The 17,950-nt window shown below is 36.5% G+C and overlaps 1 protein-coding gene across 1 annotated transcript in view; it reads right to left on the bottom strand.

The window, feature by feature from the left end:
* Nucleotides 1-7,457: 7,457 nt before the first annotated feature.
* The window catches only part of PKIA (cAMP-dependent protein kinase inhibitor alpha), a 43,258-nt gene continuing 32,765 nt past the window's right edge, over nt 7,458-17,950 (bottom strand). Inside the window, exons 2-3 of the mRNA XM_085053081.1 lie at nt 15,065-15,242; nt 7,458-10,005 (exon numbers count right to left, since the gene is read on the bottom strand). Of these exons, the coding sequence (XP_084909207.1) occupies nt 9,926-10,005; nt 15,065-15,215 (231 nt within the window). The 5' untranslated portion in view covers nt 15,216-15,242 and the 3' untranslated portion in view covers nt 7,458-9,925. The remainder of the gene's footprint in view (nt 10,006-15,064; nt 15,243-17,950) is intronic.

The raw sequence follows: 17,950 nt of genomic DNA, 5'->3' as shown, positions 1-17,950 counted from the left end.
CAAGCTGTCAAACTGCACCATGAAACCTTTTAAGATAAAATTGCTTCCTTGTCCAGTAATGTGTCTGCAAAAAGCTTGGTGTACTGTCTTTACTGGAATATAAATGCTAATGTGCTATTACAAAGGCATTTGAACAAAGACAAAAATAATCTCGTCCTACCTGGACTTGTTAGGTATTATAATGCTCAAGAAAAACATATTCTGCTTTTCCTATTGCTGAGACCAAAAAAACAATAACTGAATTGACAGGTGATTATGGTTAGTGAATTGAGCAATTCCTCTGCTTGGGAAATTGTACTGTTACACTCATTGGAGATTAAAGAGATATGTAATATATACCTATAAAATCCCTATATATCTGTATGATTACATCTGTATAAATGTAGCTAGTAAATCTCCATATGGCTCTATCTAATCCATATGATTAGATGGAGATATAGACATAAATAAAGATATATCAGTCTAGATATAAATACAGATATTTTATTGATGAACTGCATGGTTCAAGAAACAAGTAGTAAGAGAGGGAGCCTTTTACTGGTCTGAACTCATTCATATATTAAGTGGGCAAAAACCTATTACTCCTGGCTGAGTCAAGGAATAGATTGATTTTCTTAGTCAGTATGCCCCCACATGATGAAAAAAAGCCTCACTAGGATCCTTCTAAAACCCATCCTAAGTGTTCCCTGTGCTGTAGGCAAAGGAGCAGAATCACCTCGAAGCTGTTACCTACAGAGTGCACATGCTTGTCTGAAACTGCATATTTCCTATGTAAAAAGGTTCAAAAAGCCTTTATATTTGACTCAAACAAGCCAAATGGACTAATTTTTGAAGCATTAAAAGTAGATGTCTCAGGCTTAAACAAGCAATGTCTTCAGAAAGTGGAGAAAGAAATGTAAGTATATGGTGCAGAAATAAGTAAAAAAGGAAATCAATTCAAACATTGATGAAACATATATAGGTAAAAAAGTATTAGATTATATTTAATTGTATTAAATTCTGTTAAATATATTCAGTTTCAGATATTACCACGGGTTTAATTCATTATGGTAGTTCTGTTAAAGTCACTTTGCAGCACTATTCAAATGTTTAAACAGAAAAGAACACAGTAGAGATGGAAAGGAAATACATTCCAAGTTGACAATATCTTCTACCTCCTTCTACATGTGAGTGCAAAGATATACGATAATATGAAATATAGTAGTGTCCCTTTAAAATAAAATCACTGGTACAAATCAATCCACAGCTTTTTCATACAGGGAAGTTTTCAAGTTTTCATGTAAGAACAATTTTAAAATTTGCATCAAATAGCACTGAAGGTGCTCTAGAATGACCCTCCTTAAGTGGGGAGATTGGACCAGATGATCCAGGTTGGTGGTCCCTTCCAACCTGACCCATTCATAATCCTAAATGGTCACAAGACTTGTTGGAGAAGGGGCATATTACAGATGGTGGAAAGAGAAAAAAATTGTTGATATAAAATTGAACCCACTGCAGCACTAAGTCACCTTTCAGACATCAGGAAAGAAGATAGAAAATAGGTTTACTCACCAGAGCTCTCTTCTGTTTTCCTTTTTTCTTTGAAACATCTTGGACTACTTATGGTAATAGCCACCAGATCCCTTCATTATTTGTCTTTTTAACACCTAGCTGTTTGTCCCTGATCATGGAAATAACACCAGGAAAGAGAGGTCTGTCATAAACACCCTGTAATACTTTGGAATTTCCCTGCTTCTGAGTTTGCCTTGATGACATTTCTGAAGGTGTTGTTTTTTTGCAATTTTTTTTGCTTGTTTGGGTATTTTTCTGTGTTTTGTTCTTTTTTTTTTTTTGAGGGGGGGCAGAATTCCAGTAAGCAAAAACTTCCAACAAATATCAGATGACTATTCTTTGGTTTTGCTATGAGAACTATTTTAATTTAAAGCCTATTTGATATACTCAGATTGTTAATTTCCTGACAGTAAAGGTCACCAGGAAGGTACACTCTTTTGTCTGTGCTGCCAGACTGGTGAACACAGGCTGGGATTCTGTGGGCTGTGCTCGCAGACATCAGAGTTCACATCAAGACCAGCCAATAATGCATTTTGATTTCAGTTCATCTACTGCAACCAGCTGCAAGGCCGACGTTAAAACCCCTGGTTTATTTCCCGTAGTTATGGCAATGTTATTTATGGGGTATGGATGCACTTCCTGGGGAAGTTCTGAAAAATAATGTGTTTTAAGAGATTGAGTACAAAAGCCAAGCCCATAATTCAGCCATGTAAAAGATGTATTTACCATACTTCGCTCATGATTATCAAAGATTTTTCTCAACCCCTTAATCATCCAAAATCCATCGTGGCTGTTTGGACCTGTGTTTCTATAGGCTGGTTTAATTTCGAATCCTGCTATTTAAAAATACACCCCAGTGCCACCAGGAGGTGTCCGTGTGCCATTTATCAGTTCCTTTCGGGGGTGCTTGCCTTTTCTTATTATTTGGGGGGAGAGCTCTGTAACACTGTAATAGCAGCAGTTTCTACAGAATCATTATTATTATATACTGTTGGTGTTTGCACTTCCAAACAAAAGAGGATATTGTTTGTGTCCAGACAGTTCTTAATTCTTTCCACGGATGAAAGAATTACGGATGAAAAAGACCTGTTGAGTCATCCATCTTTTTCCCTTCTGGCAAGCCCTGTTCCCTGAAATATACTGTACAATGTATTGAGTGAGGATATCAGTCTGTTGCTAGGGAAATGATGACTATAATCAGATGTTACACAGTCTACATTTTGACTGCATTGCAGGATCAAAGATGAGTCTGTGATAACAAAGATTTTTACTGAAACACTTAAGTTGTGCCCTATTTGTACTTGTGTATAATTTCCAGGAAGACAGGAGTGTATACTTCAAAAAGCTAAATATCTCACAGTATTTTTATGCTGCATATTTCCATTTAGTCTGTGATGTTTAATTGGAAAATATATAGTATAGTTTCAGTGCAAATATAGGGATAAAATATGTACAGATCCATAGGACATTGCAAATAACTACAAGACATCCTATTACACTTCAGCCTAAAGTAGAGCCATTTTTATTATCACATGGATATTCAGAAGTGTACATCAGAGTGAAGAGTAAATCTCTTTTCATTTGAACATCAGATAGGAAGAAAGAATTAATTGATAAAATATGCCTGGTGATAGATGGTATGGTTTGGTTCTACTCCACTCTTGAAAATCCTGTTCCAAGCAAACTAAAATACACTGTGTTGCGACAATCACAAGCATTACCTGCAGATGCTGTGTCTGAGGGAGGGCAATGTGCAGGAATGACACTTTTTCATGAGTGTACAGTCAGATTGACTTTTTCTAATTTTTATTGCATCTTCTAACCAATGTATTTTGAAAAAATGTACACCATCGCCTTGTTGAAAAGAAATCGTTAGGCTGAAAATGATTTCCAAATACAATGGCATGTTGTATGGGTTATGGCAAAACTTCTTAAAGAATTAAAAGCTTTTTAAGTTTGCTGGATCTAATTTAGTAGCCACATTTCTGTGAGGATATGGTTTTCAGGCTACCTGTGTAACACTCAAAAGCCCCCCTCCCTCCCCAAATTTATGCGTGATGTTGGTCTTTTACATTCATCTGTAACTATAATACCGTTGCACCAAAAACCTAGCATGGTCTCTTCCAGGAGCAGTTATTGGGTTCCCACAAGTGACAGCAGTCCCAGCATGTTTTAAGGCAGATCCTGCCCCAAGGACGCCTATATGTCCTGTTCTATTGATAGAAAGAAATATTAAAGCAGCAGAGAGATATCATTACAGTACATGTGTTCTTGCATCAATAGCCTACTACTCACTGAACTGAAAAGAATGCGGATAACAGAGGACATTTTACAGGCAAGTGAGTTGACTGCACTAGTAGGAATCACAGTGAAATTTCTCTGAAACTTAATGATAAAAGATTTCCACATCAAAGATATGGCTAATACACATTGGCTAGATACTTGCCATTTGAGGTACCAAATAATAACTGAATTCTGTTAGGAAAAGGGCATGGTTTTCCTGGTGTGCATGCCGTAATTCTGAATTTCTTTGCACAATCATGTGTTATCCTTCTTTTTTATTGAAAAAAGGACATGCAAATAAAAATGAGTAATGGAACGGATCTGTCACCATGCTATGTAGTTAAAAATACCATGTTTTCTTTGCTGCCTTGGAAGCCTCTATTTCTGGCTTCATACTTAAAAAGTGTTTTGTGTATCTGTTAGCAATACTCATGTTTGATGAACACAATGAGACATAATTTACATGCTAATGCACCAAACCAGATGCAGAATAGATCAACTCACCTGCCAACATATGAAGTATTTGGGCCACACTGGTACTGACTGAATGACAGACAGCTTTAATATTCTGCTACTGGTTTGCAGAGCTGCTCAACAAGGATCTCCCATCCTTCTTGCAGGTAATATGTCACTATTTCCTACAAATTACTGCCAAGCTACCTTTTTTTAAAAAATCATCCCTTATCCTTTTGTATGTAAAAGCCTGATTAATTTTTCAGGATCAAAAGGTGTTTTTTTAAGAAACCAGATCTAAGCATTAACTGATTAACTACTGATAAAACAGGTTTATTATTTAGCAAATACAAAACACTTATCTGTCTTTGCTATTAAAAGAAGGTAGTGGGGAATTTTTATAAATATTTTTATCTCAGACATTCTGGGAGCACTCAAGATCATCTACCTCGGTCAAACTTTCATTAGGCTACCAACACTCTCACACCACACTCATGGATCAGCACCAGAGAATTTCTTACTAGCAAACAGAATTGGAAGTCTATGCTAAAGGCTAATTTCCTAAAAGCTTACCTTAAGAATTCATAAGCAAGTCATCACTAGCACTGGTCTTTTTATAAAATTTTGGTTTCAGGGTACTGAAGCATGTGTTGCCTGTAAATACCAAAAGATCATTTGTACACAAAAGTCACGTGCTGACAAGTCTGTCCTGTCCTCCATCCTAAAACATCAGCAGTTCCAAAGCCATAATGTAAAAATCAATGTAAAAGGATAGAACATGAAGTGCTGCTGCTTTCAGAAAACATGGATGCTTTTTATAAGCATGAGTGCACTGTATTTTTCTTTAGCTTTACGCTCTGCTTTTAAAATTTGTTCATATTTAGTTAGCTCACTATTAGATAGTGAGTTAACACTCATTAGTTAACTCGCTATGTAAATCATTGTCAGATAGTGAGTTAACAACAATAGGAACTGATTCAGTACCTTGCTTTCTGATTTGTCCAGACCATTCTTTGACCATTATTTTCTCAGACAGATATTGGCAGTATGTTGTAGAAAATAGTGGAAACGTACCAAACATCCACATTGATAACTTCTGTCCCTACTCTCTTGCAGGGAAAAGTTCTGAAGCTGTAGAGAACAGTGAGAATGTTCCTGCTACTACCTTTGTTTTTATAATTTTCTCATCTGTTAAGTATTACTGCTTTTTAAGAGCATTCTGTGTTTTATGTTAGAGAACGAGATATCTTTGATTTCCTTACAACTTGGTGATACTATGATTGGTCTCAAGGGTATGTGCCACAGATTTATGTATGCTTCTTTTCCAGAGTACTGCTGAGAGCCTGAAGTTGGTTCTGAAATCAAAATTACCACCTAAAGTAGAACAACACTTGTCTTTGTTTTAGCTATTATCAACACATCCTAACTGTTCACTGTATGATGGAGGAAGCTGTTTTGTGTACTGTGCCCATCTGCCTTATTATCAAGAAAATATATCCTCCTTGTATTGTAGGCCTATCTTCTTGAATTCACACTTCCTTCCTGGCTCCATTGCTTCTCTTGTGACAAGAACTTTGAAACAGAACCCGCTTTGTGCATAGATCAAAAAGATTAGGTGAAACAATCTTTCCTCTGCAAGACTTTAGTCAGTCAATATAAAGTAGTACAGCACTCCATGTATTTCTAGGGTATTATTTTACATCAGGGAACCACAGGAAAGAAAATAAACCAGCCAGAAAGAGATGCAGAGCAAAGCATATAACAAGTCAGCAAAAATACAGCAGTTTAACATGGGAATATTGCTGAGGTAAGGCAAACTTTGTCAAAGCTGAGTGCTGTGCTCAGTCTCAATAGCATATCTCAGTGTTTCCTCTGAACAAAATTCAGTGACGTTTCTGAAACACAAAATACAAACCTTAGGAACACCTGAAATTCTCCAATTTAGCTGAGAAAGGCATTCATACTGTAGAAATTCCATCTTAACCACTCTGGTAGTTGCTCCTTCTGAGCACCAGATAATTAATTATCCATTTGCACTCTTACAAGGATACACCTTTTCCCATTTCAAAATTGTGGAAAAAAATGCAAGAGAAATTACACAGATGAGGAGCAAGTATACTGACATTTTTTCACATTTCACTTCCATTGTGTTATGGAAGATCATGGTGAACTATTACCTCGAAAAGGATAGTTTGATGAAGTAACAAATGTGTGTGCTTGCTGCTATCTTTTAACACGTGCTTTTTGAACCACATGGCCAAAATTAATGGAGATATGCAGAAGAAACAAGTATTAGTATCTCTGTCCAATTCTAGTTCTAGAAGTTCTGGGTATTTCAAGTGGACAGGGAACCTGAACCCTGCAAGTGCAATGTTTGTGGATATAGTCACAGACTTTATTATAGAAACAAGAACATGAGTACAGAAACTATTTAAAAGATGGTCCTTCAGAGTGAAGAAAGCACCAAAAACACCCATCTAAAGAGACAGTAAAAAAACCCCCAAAAATGAAACAACAAACCCACCACCATCCCACCAAAGCCAAACCGTTTAAGGATAAGGACTACTCTATCATGCTGATATTCCAGATCTGACTTTTACTATGTTTATAGAGCTTTTTGGGAAGATCTTTCTAAGATAATCATGGGTGAAACAAACATTTAACTATCATGAGAACAATAAAATATAAAGAAGATACTGAAACAGAAGCCAGAGTGTCAAACAAACAAAAAAAGATAACTAACAAAATCAAAAATAACCCAATCAAAGTCTGGTTCTGCCATCAGTGTCTCTGTTTTATGATGCATTTGCACAGAAGTAAAGGTGTGAATATATTTAAAGTAGCTCATCTGTAATTGCTTTGGTAACAATCACACTCAAGATACAGTGCTGTGACTTGACAGACTAACTACGTTTACGTTAACTGAGGCCTGCTTATGGATGCTACAGAAATATCCAAAATTAAGACAGCAAACACAGTTCAAGTGATAAAGCAAGCACTCATACACTCTCGGGGGAAGAGGAACATAAATAGCCTTTTACTCCAATAAAATGAAAAACGCTGTTTTTCTATCACAGAGAGATGTGTTTCAAAAACCAGCAAAAGCCTCCATATTTCGTTTAAAACAAGAGGAAATAAAAAGAGGAGAAATGGAAAAAACAGGTACAAAATAGAGAGGAAAGGCTGAAATTAATTTTATTTAACAACACAAAAGAATTAAGAAGGAAAGTATACTGAAATAAAGAAAACCACTGAAGGAAAATAAGGAAAACCATCACTTTAATATACTGTAAATACTTATTTCACTATTGCCTTTTTCTGCAACATTTTATTGATGATGTTTCATGGATCATCAATAAAGTAACACTATAAAAAAAACTCTAAAGATCTTATTTCCTTCTGGCATTTGTGCTAGATTGACAATAACTAGTCCATGACAAAGGGGCAACCAGTTCAGCTTGAGGACTTGATGCAAGAGCAAAAGGGGGAGACATAATTTCAAAAAAAGGTCAATAATAATGTGTTAAGTCTGAAGGGAACACCAAGTGAAACCAATGAATGAAAATTAGTTTAAAGGTAACAGTATTTTCAAAGCAAATGGACTACTTCTCTTACCAAGAAGATAGGGCATTTGACAGCTAATAAGACAGCAAGGCATTCAGCTTCCAAACACTAAAAGGTGAGAGTTAATATTACACTCATGAGCCACAAGCATACAGCTGGCTTGTTTTTTATTAACACTAATAAATGATCTCATAATACTGATCAGAAGTGTTTTTTTCCTCCACATATCTCACAAAAGATTTTCAGGTGACAAGTACTATGATACATATGGTAGAAACAAACAGCTGTGGCCACAAAGATGTTTTGTTAACTGATGATTAATATATTCAGGAAGCAATCACACTATTCATTAGTAAAAGTTTACAAACATTAAAAAGTGCATAACATTTGAAACCAACAACACAAAAATATATATAATATATATATACTATATATAAAGTGACATCACCTCCTATTAATAAAAGAAAACAAATCTTCTGACCTTGTGATTGGTGCTTGTGTGATTGCCATGGTTTACTATCAGTCACTCTCTTCACTCACCTTAGTCACACAGAGGTGTGGCTGCCCCATTTTGCAGCATTCAGCCTCATGTATGGCCTTGTCTATTGGGGCAGGATGAAGGGGGAAAAAGTATCAGTCAGCAACAGCTACTGCAGAACAGGTTATTAATTTGTAGATATTTTAAGTGATGTCCTGGATGGACAAACTATCCTGGTATTTTGATGAAGGCCCAGTTTGGACTGTCATTTTGGAATAGAGGAAATGGGTAAAAATCTAGTCTTTGGGTGCTAGATGCCAAGACTCTCACCTCCCTTTCCAACTCAAAGCCAAAAGGCTTCTGTAGCAGATTCTAGCACTTGGCTGTTCTGGTGCATCAGTAACAGGCTACTGGCTGTGCAAACTCAACAGCCTGATCAACTGAGGCAAAGGCAAGGAATAGTAAAAATCAAACCCCTTGCTGGATCCAGCCCAGGATCCACTCACTGGACTATCCTGCATTCTAAAACTCATTTCAGAATATATAATTGGCAATAATCTATGCCAGTTATTTTCCCATGTGTAAACAAGGCCTTTCTTTTACAATGTGAATCAGGAAAACCTCTAGCACCATGGAATTAGTTTGAATTTGAACCCATGTAAGGTTATAAATGTATTCTTAAAACTACCGTAACAATAAAATATTTGGAATAACATTTTAAAAAAATATCTCAGAGAAAGATTAAGAAATTGGGAGTAAAATTAGAAAAATGGGGAAGAATAACATAAAAGATTCAATTTGAGTCTCTGATATGCAACTAACTACAGGCGAGTGGCAAAACTGTACCAAGGACACAACACACGCTCAAGTATTCACATTAACAAATCGTTTTGAAGGCTCATCTAGTAACAAATTGGAGTGTTGCTCAGTCGTTTAAGTTTAGACATAATCAATTTAGCGGCTGACGTTTAGATCTATCATGTGCACATCACCACCTTATGCAAAAAACCAGCCCTTTCAAAACGTGTGGTAGAAAAATTCACAGTAACAGAAATATTCTTCATAAGCAGTTGAGAAGGGGCAGTGTGGAGCATCTAAGTCATACAATACAAAAACCATTGTAAATAACAGAGCTGTAAAACAGATGCAAAGTTCTAAAAACAGTGCTTTCTTTACAGTTCTTATAATGGGCAAACACTTTGGCCAGAGAATTTTAAACTCTGAGGATCACACAAGCCTTTGCTTAAAATACATGATTAGATCCTCTGACGTTTCAAAGGCCATTTGCTACAAGATTTACCTGTTCTACTGTCTAAAAGTGTTCCCATCAAGTAGTCATTATGAAGGGATCCATCTGATGACACTATCCCAAAATATCAATACACGTTCAACCATTGCTAATGACAGAGGTAGAGTAAATTCTGTCTTCTGTCACAGCTTGTACCCCGACTTTTAGCATTGTGTTGAGTGGGTTCCAGCAGTGAAGACACATGCACTTTCTTTTCTACCAGCTTGCTTATGGAAACAAGTTTGTTCCAGCACACTCTTGCAGCCTGAAAACATCCAGCAGCTGCTCCACTCGGTCAAAGTCCGATGTCAGCTTTCTTGCTTTGCTGCCTCCCCTTGGGCCTCCCCGCTTTGCTCACTTGGATTTCGTTGTGCATCTCCTTCTCCTTCTATAACACAGAAGAAAAAGATGAGTAATCCACCCTAACATAAAAAGGTCTTGCTACCAGAACCCTGATTATTCATCCATCAGTTTCAGAAACAAAGTAAAAAGAAGTTGAACCTGAAATATGAAACTCTTTACTGCTAAGATAACTACACATTGTTTTTGAAAGTGTCTCTTGAGAAGCAAATTCCTAGCTGCAATCACCACTATCATTTTAGGTAAAGACCAAAAGTAGCTAAAAACCAATTAATTTAACAAAAACATTAGGGTATTTTTAAAAAATTTTTTCACTATGATATTATAAAAATATAAGAGAAGAAAATCCTCTTTGCACCAATCTGAACAGAGTTTGCTATAAAGAGATGCAACTTCAATAAAAGTAAGAGTTTGTTAAAACTGCCTTATTTCTGAGCATCCATTTTCAGCACCATGTTCACAATGTTCAGTCCAGCTGTCTCACTGCAAACCACAGAATGACCTGAGGAACAGAACACATCCTACAGGGTGCACAGTGAGCAGACAACTCACAGTTTGACTAGAAAAAGCCAAGAAAAACATTGGCAAATGCTTTTAAACATCTATATGCAAAGTATTGTATCTTATCTAACAATTAGACTTCACAGGTTCAGGCAACAGGAAGGTAAGTGCAAGTGAGATGTGAGTCCCTGAGCACTGGACTGATCAGCTATAGATACATAAAAAGGAATAATGTTAAGACATTGTCTCTTGTATTTTGCAAGGATTCTGAGTAATTTGTACTGAACAGGCTTGATACAGCGGTTAAGAGAAGAAAATTCCAATACTAGGCTGTAAGGAGGTTTAAATAGAGGTAGCAGTCCCTCTTAATTTTAATGTAAAGATCTTTAGAATAAAGGCAGGGTTCTCACTGTGGATATTTACTGTTTCCTCATTTCAGATCACACAGTACATCTGCAGATTTATTTCTGTTTATAGAAATAAGCACCATAAACACCTTCTCTTTTCTGTGTCAAAGAAAAGGCACATAGGTAGAGGGGAAAAGTTCTCTGCCTTGCAAAGAACATTGCAAACAGCTTAGACACGATAGCTGTGTTTTGTGCATGCACTGAGTATTTAGGCAGGAAAATATTTCCCCTCTGCCTATGTGCCTTATTAACTTATTAAACAGAGAGGTTTTTTTCTGTTCATTATGGGTTGAGTAATAAATACACAGTTTTTTTGCGAGGCACTTTCTCAGAAAACTATTCCTTATTTTTATCTCTCAGATTAGAAAGGATTCCATCAGGATGGATCTACATGTGATTATTTACTATTGGACAGAAATCCCTTTTGTCCTAGTTGTCCAAACACTTTCTACAAAACCTCCTACATTTGTTCTGATACTGCAAAAGACCCCATGAGTGTAATCTCAGGTTTTTGTTCCTTGTTTGCCTGCTCTGCCCTCCATTTGTTCTGACTACTACTATGTGGGCAAGCCAAACTTTCCTGGTAGAAATCTTATTAAAAAAACCCAAAAAAACCCAAAAAAACCAAAGAAAACCAAACCCAAACAAACAAAACTGAAGCACAAAAGATACTCTTGCAGGGTATTAGGGTTTAAAATAAAAATCACTCCTGGACAAAAAGCCTTAACATTTCGCTACCTTAGTGTTAAACATGGAGCACAGAGATTCAGGGAAAGGCACTAAGGTTCTAATATACCACTTCTTAAAAGATTCTTTTCAACTCACTAAAAAAACTCACTAATCTAAATCCATTTAATCTACAAAACGCTATCTTGGTGCCACAGACTTTTTCTTTCTGCTGGCAAACCCTCCTACTAAAGGCTTTAAAATATGTTTACAGAAATAAATTTACTTCGAAGTTCTGAGAATCCCAAAATTGGTAAGCACATCACTATTCTTCCTTTAAAACCTGATGTCTAGAATCTCTTAAGAGCAAGACTGCAATTCTTACACAGCATTTTGAAACCAGCAGGCAGTGCTAAAAAAAGAAACAAAACCAAGTAATACAATACTCTAAGCCACCATACAGTTGTGTGAATTGGTCAGCTGGCTAGTTACTAGTCGTGCTGATGTGCAGCTTTTAATTCATTTTTCTTCCTGGAACATTACTGACTATCAGTGTCTATCTATAGTGTCTTTCACTGTTCCCCATGCTTACACACAAAACATTCCTACCATGGACTAAAATAAAGTACTTTCAATCACTAATTTCTACAGTCAGTTCTTCATTCCAGTTCTGTATGACTTCAACACCCTATTACCCCCTCTACTTGTAGATGCTTGGACCACTGCAACTTTTACAAGGAAATGTCCTTTTCACTTCTGTGTTCTATAGCACCTAGAAAACCAGTATTTTTACAGATCAGTTCTTTAGAGACTTGTCCTTGTTCTTCATTGTACTTTTTCCTCACTACTTCATTTAGCTACAACCACCTGCAAGATGACCAAGTTTCTTCAGCTGCATTGGTTACCTTGAGAGTGTTAAGAGCTACCTGCTGATTTCCCTACTCAAAATCCTTCTTTTGCTTCTGTCTTATGATTTCTCTTCCAGTTTTCTATCTATCAGATGTAAACAGTGTTGCTTTTACTTAGTTTAGATAAAATGTGTTGACACAGAGTCCTTGGAATCTGTATTTTGGGGTTTGGTAAATACATCCATTCCGCAGATAATAACAGGTTGTTAGCTTGTTATGGACAAAGAAAACTGGGACAGTTGCTTTGAAGGGAGAGTATCATACAGTAATTATATGTATTACACATAATTATGCAGTAAACTCCTGATTATCTGTCGTTGGCTCATTGATGAGGGGATTAACCAACACTCACTTCAGGGATCAACTACTGTGTAACAGAAAAATACAGTCTTTGAACAAGCCTAGAGCTGTTAAAAGCTATTCTGTTTTTTTACGGGAAATGTATCTACAGGCTTTTCAAAGTGAATGTACTAAATAAGCTTGGGTAGTTTAATTTACATATGTTTTATAACCACCTTTTTTTCTTTAACATCTGCATTATCCTACTCTGCCATTACTCCATGCAGTTGAAAGCAATCACAGGGGTTTTTTTCTTGCAGTTTTGCAAGAAAATGCATGCAGCTGTAATAAGAATATAAGAAAAGGAAAGAATCAAAACTTGATGTCTGTATTTATATAATTAGGTTGTATTTAGCATAAATTATTTGACACACACCTTGAAAGAGATAAGATATAACCCCCAAACATGTGTTTTCTTTTTAATCCTGTCAGGTGTGATGCATATATGCATCCCACAAGCACTAATATATTCTGAACTCAGATTTGACATGCAAAATATTTTTTAGCCTGTGTTGGTTTGGAAAGACATGATGTGATAATGCACTACTACTCCTATGAAAGCTAGGTAAGCCAATGCCTTTTCCAGTATTTTTGGTTTGGAGGCTTTTACTTGGCCCCTAGTTGTACTAATAATACAGAATTTAAATGTATTTTCACAGTATCTAATGGAAACTGCGTAACTGCCTGAAGAAGTATGCAGGCATTTCTGTGTTTCTACTGTCTAAGGTAATTCTATGAGCAGCTCTGTATACTTTTCTGCACTGATTAAGTTAGCCAGGCTGCAAAAGGGAACACCAAGAAGGACTAAAGAGACTCCTGAATTATGTATTAAAAATTAGCCTAACAGTTATTTAAACCATTCTCATCATTAGACAGCTAACTGCATGTACAAAACACATACCAACATTATGTTGCGGGCACAGAACAGCATTGTCTTTATAGCTCACAAAAGAACACAGTTCTGGCTTATAACCACTCCACAGTTTAACTTAAAAACAGAGATTGCTTTTATCTTCTAAATAAACAAGACTGAAGATAATTTTGATAAGTGTAAATTTGAGACTGAAGAAAATTAAAACACAATGGAACAATGGCATTATGCCTTTCAAGGGGCACCTACTTTCTATTTTTCCAACTTTTTATACCTATCCCCACTAAAATAAATAGACACACCTACACACATACTTAGAAATAATTTCTTTTTAAATAAAAATGAACTACAGGCCATGCCCTGCTAGAATTGCATGCATCTAGAACCTACAGGTTCTAAACTGGCAACTGCAGAAGGAATGACTTTGGATGTACGTTAGTCCAGAAGCCAAAACCAGAACCCCTCTTTCAAAACAGCACTACAACCACCTCAACACCATGCTGCCCACATCTGCCTGTCCTGTGAAGAGACTGCCTCTCAGAACTCTTGTCTTCACCTCTGAGAAAAGTCTGTGCACAAATAGGGCAGTTGCTTATCAATGGTTTCTCCTTTGCTGCATTTGTTTTCTTCTGCTATTATTATTATAAGCAAAACCACCTCTTCCCTGACATCTGAAAAGGGCTTTCTAAAATCTGTAAGATCCATTCATTAACTCCTGCTCATATGACATTAATATTAAAATAAATACCCAGTCATATTACTATTTTTATTTCATGTAAGGTCCACTGTCCCTCCTTCCTCTCAACTGAATGTGCACAACCACTTAAAAATTTTGGTAATATTAACAATTTAGGATTGCATTACTGCTTATCACCTTAAAAGAAGGACAAAGTATTAGCAGAAAGGAGAAAGAGACAATTTACTCAGAAACAAAGATCCAGGAAAAACATACAACAATGCATTCCTATTGCTCTGTCTTTGGTAGCTGAAAAAAAGTTAATTTCAGAACAACCTTTCAGCAGACACGTGGCTTCCCCTACAGGCTTCAAACCGGAGAGCTTCCATTAAAGGATATTATGAAGACTTGGGTTTTAATAAAAACTTCCTTATTGTCTTCCTTATATTCTATTTTACATGAAATTTATCCTGCCACTAGGCACTCACTGCAGAACAACTTTCCTATTCTCAGTGAAGTGTTTTACTTGCAAATAACCATCCCTCCCATTTATGAAATACGTGATTCTTACTGCAGGCAACCCATGTTGATTAGAAAAAATAAATATTTTTGCTGCTGAGGGACAAGGGAATAATGTGGCCACATAAATCATGCTTTGTGTAGTAGTTCTTCTGATTTTAGTTTTAAATAAATATATTAAAAGCCCCAAACACACTCACCTGTTTTGTTTATATCAAGCTCTGATAACTTTAAGGCTAGTTCACTAGAGTTCCCACCCGGAGAGGACACAAGGATGTCATGTAACGCATTTCTTCTACCTGTTCTTCCAGAAGCAATAAAGTCTGCATATGTAGATTCCACATCAGTCATTGCTAACAAATATCCACATAGCAGTACCTGGAAGAAAAAAAGAAAAAAAAAAACCACCAGTTAGACCACCAGAAAAACAGATGACTTTATGAATTAGGAATAGAATTAGAAGGCTCCCATTGTGGGGTAGACTGAGGCATCTTCTTTTACTGGTTAACCAGTCTCAAAATTATGAGAAATTAAAGAAACACAGTAGGAAGCAAAAACGCTGCGTGTATTTTATGCCATCTGTATTCAACAGTATTTTAACCAACTTCATTTTCTATGCTTCAAAAAGTGATAGTGAGTACTTTATAAAAGCAATGACCTCAGCAACACAATTTCTTTATGGAGTTGTCTCTGCTTTTAATATTAGCTGGGATGTAGGAGGTAGGTAGGGGGTGGAACAAAGTTCTTTTCTACTAAAAGCAGAGTGTAACGAGTAAGAAAGTACAAATCGATAACGCTTCTGTATGCAGAACCCTGTACTCATACACAGACACAGTTATGTTTTGTATGTTTTATTTTCTTTTTAGTACTAGTTTTGGCATTGGATACAGACCTCTTCAGGCTCAACTAATTTATTTTGGTGTGGTGGTTGCCCTGAAGCAAATGCATTACCACAACATTCCTGAAATGAGTGGAGATATGCTACCAGAGCAAGCAGAATAGCTAAACTATAATGCAGAGGTTTGAAAGCAGTGCTCTGTAAGCTAGGTATAAACTCAGAATTTCTTTTCATTAGAAAGTAATTATTTTTTGTGTCATTATGGAATAATGTGATGATGTGCATTAATGCAAGATCTGCCTAAGATACAAGGAATATAAGATGCTACTTCAATCTTAGTAAGAGAAAGATTTGCACTCCTGCTGCAAGATATTCTATAGATCTAAGCTATTAGAATTTTATTTTTTCTTAATTTATAAAATGTTACAGAGTATGGGGAGGAGCACTTTCTCTTGCTGATCACATTGCTTTTACTGATGCTTTCACGTGCATGCATCTCAGGTTTCCTGCAAAATGCTAGGCAACCAGGCTTTCGTCATGTTTTATGTTTCCATGTCATAGGGGAATCAGGGAAGCTTTCTGCTAGAGGAGTACTCCAAAAAAAAGAAACATTACAGAGCTACTAAACCAAAGCAGCACCCCCATAGCTATATGCTTCCTTCATTTCTAAGCTGAATTTCTCTGGTTTTGCACACTGCAAACAGAAGACATGGCCATACAGGCAGCAACTCACAGCTGCCCACAGTGAGAAGCTTTAGCTGTTATTTCTAAAGTAGTCAAAACTTCACATTTGCATAGAGCACACTAATCTTTTTAATCAGTTCCCACTGCAGGTGCTGGACACTGAAGAAGCTCTTGAAGTCATCACAAACATCAACAGCAGCAAAGGGTTCAGCTTTCTCTCTTCAAATAAACAAAAAAAAGACTCATTTTTTATAAACACTTTTTATTTTAAAAATAGATACAAAAAAGACAACAGCCAATCTTTCTCCACCCTCACCTCTGAATAACTTTACAAACCCTGTTCATGCCTCATCTTCATTCCACTCCTCACCTCCCCAGACTCAGTCAGCTGTATGAGGGTGTACATATGATGTGTCTGAGAAGCCAAGAAAAGGGTTCTACACCATATTTTATTTAGTCTAAATATAACTATATCAAGTATCATTGCAAGACTGACTGACTTGAAAAGCAGTTCACTGCTATCAAGCTTTGGTGTCCCATGCCAAACACTGGATGGCTGACAGGCTAATTTTACTCTTACAAACAACCACCACGAAACAGAAAACCACTTAAAAAACCCCAAACCAACAAAGAAACAAAAAAACGCCAACAAACCAGCAACCAAAAAAAAAAATAAAAAAAAAAAATCAACCCATAAAATCTAACACCACCACCTGGGGAAGGAAAACAGGTCAGCTTTGACTGAAAGCCTGTCTGATACACATAAAATAGCACAGTGCCTCTGTTTAGTAACAAAAGCTTTAATGAGCATGAGACCATGTGCATTGCTTCCTATGAACTGCCCTGTTATTGAAACACTGCAACAATATTGAAGCAAATCAAGAATATTGAGAAGTCTACCATTTGTTCTTTGCCCAAGGTGCAGACACTGCAATGTCAAATATATCAACCATGCTGTAATTCAGCATGTAACTTGCAAAGGTGATGGGGAAACAATGAGGACAGTCTTTATGAGAAAACAGCACCAGTTTTGGAATTATCTGATCCATTCATTGAATAGCATTCACCAAAATCAGAGACAAAAAGATTTTAGGCAAAATTAACTTATATTAGTTCATGCTTTTTATTGCAACGAACTTGTTGAAAAGAAAGTGCAAACCGTGAAAACAATCAATACACAGGCTTCGATTTTGTATTAGTGTAGGACCAATCCAAACTCACCATAGCTATCACCCCCATGAAGACACTAATTTAATTTTAGCAAACCAAAAAAACCTCCACCACAGAGTTGTTCTCTTTGCTCCTTTGAAAGCTGCATATGAGAGCATCAGGCCCAGAATAATCCTCTGATTAAGACTATGACTGAGGTGGAACAAGCTGCAGGGCTGTAAGACTTGCAAAATAAATCAGGTTGTACTCCAAGAGCAATTCCCTGGATGTACAAACTGCACTCTACAGAATATGCTTCTGTAAGATTATTCTGCTCTTGAAACATTCCATAAAAAATGAGAACATCAGGGGAAATCTCAAGCTTATTTAGTTTTAGCTATGAGACAAGCTATAA

This window comes from Lichenostomus cassidix, chromosome 2 (assembly GCF_008360975.1).
Source record: "Lichenostomus cassidix isolate B80296 chromosome 2, HeHo_3.0, whole genome shotgun sequence".
Classification (NCBI taxonomy): domain Eukaryota; kingdom Metazoa; phylum Chordata; class Aves; order Passeriformes; family Meliphagidae; genus Lichenostomus; species Lichenostomus cassidix.
Note: the sequence above shows the minus strand (reverse complement) of the source record. Positions and strands in the feature narration are given on the sequence as shown.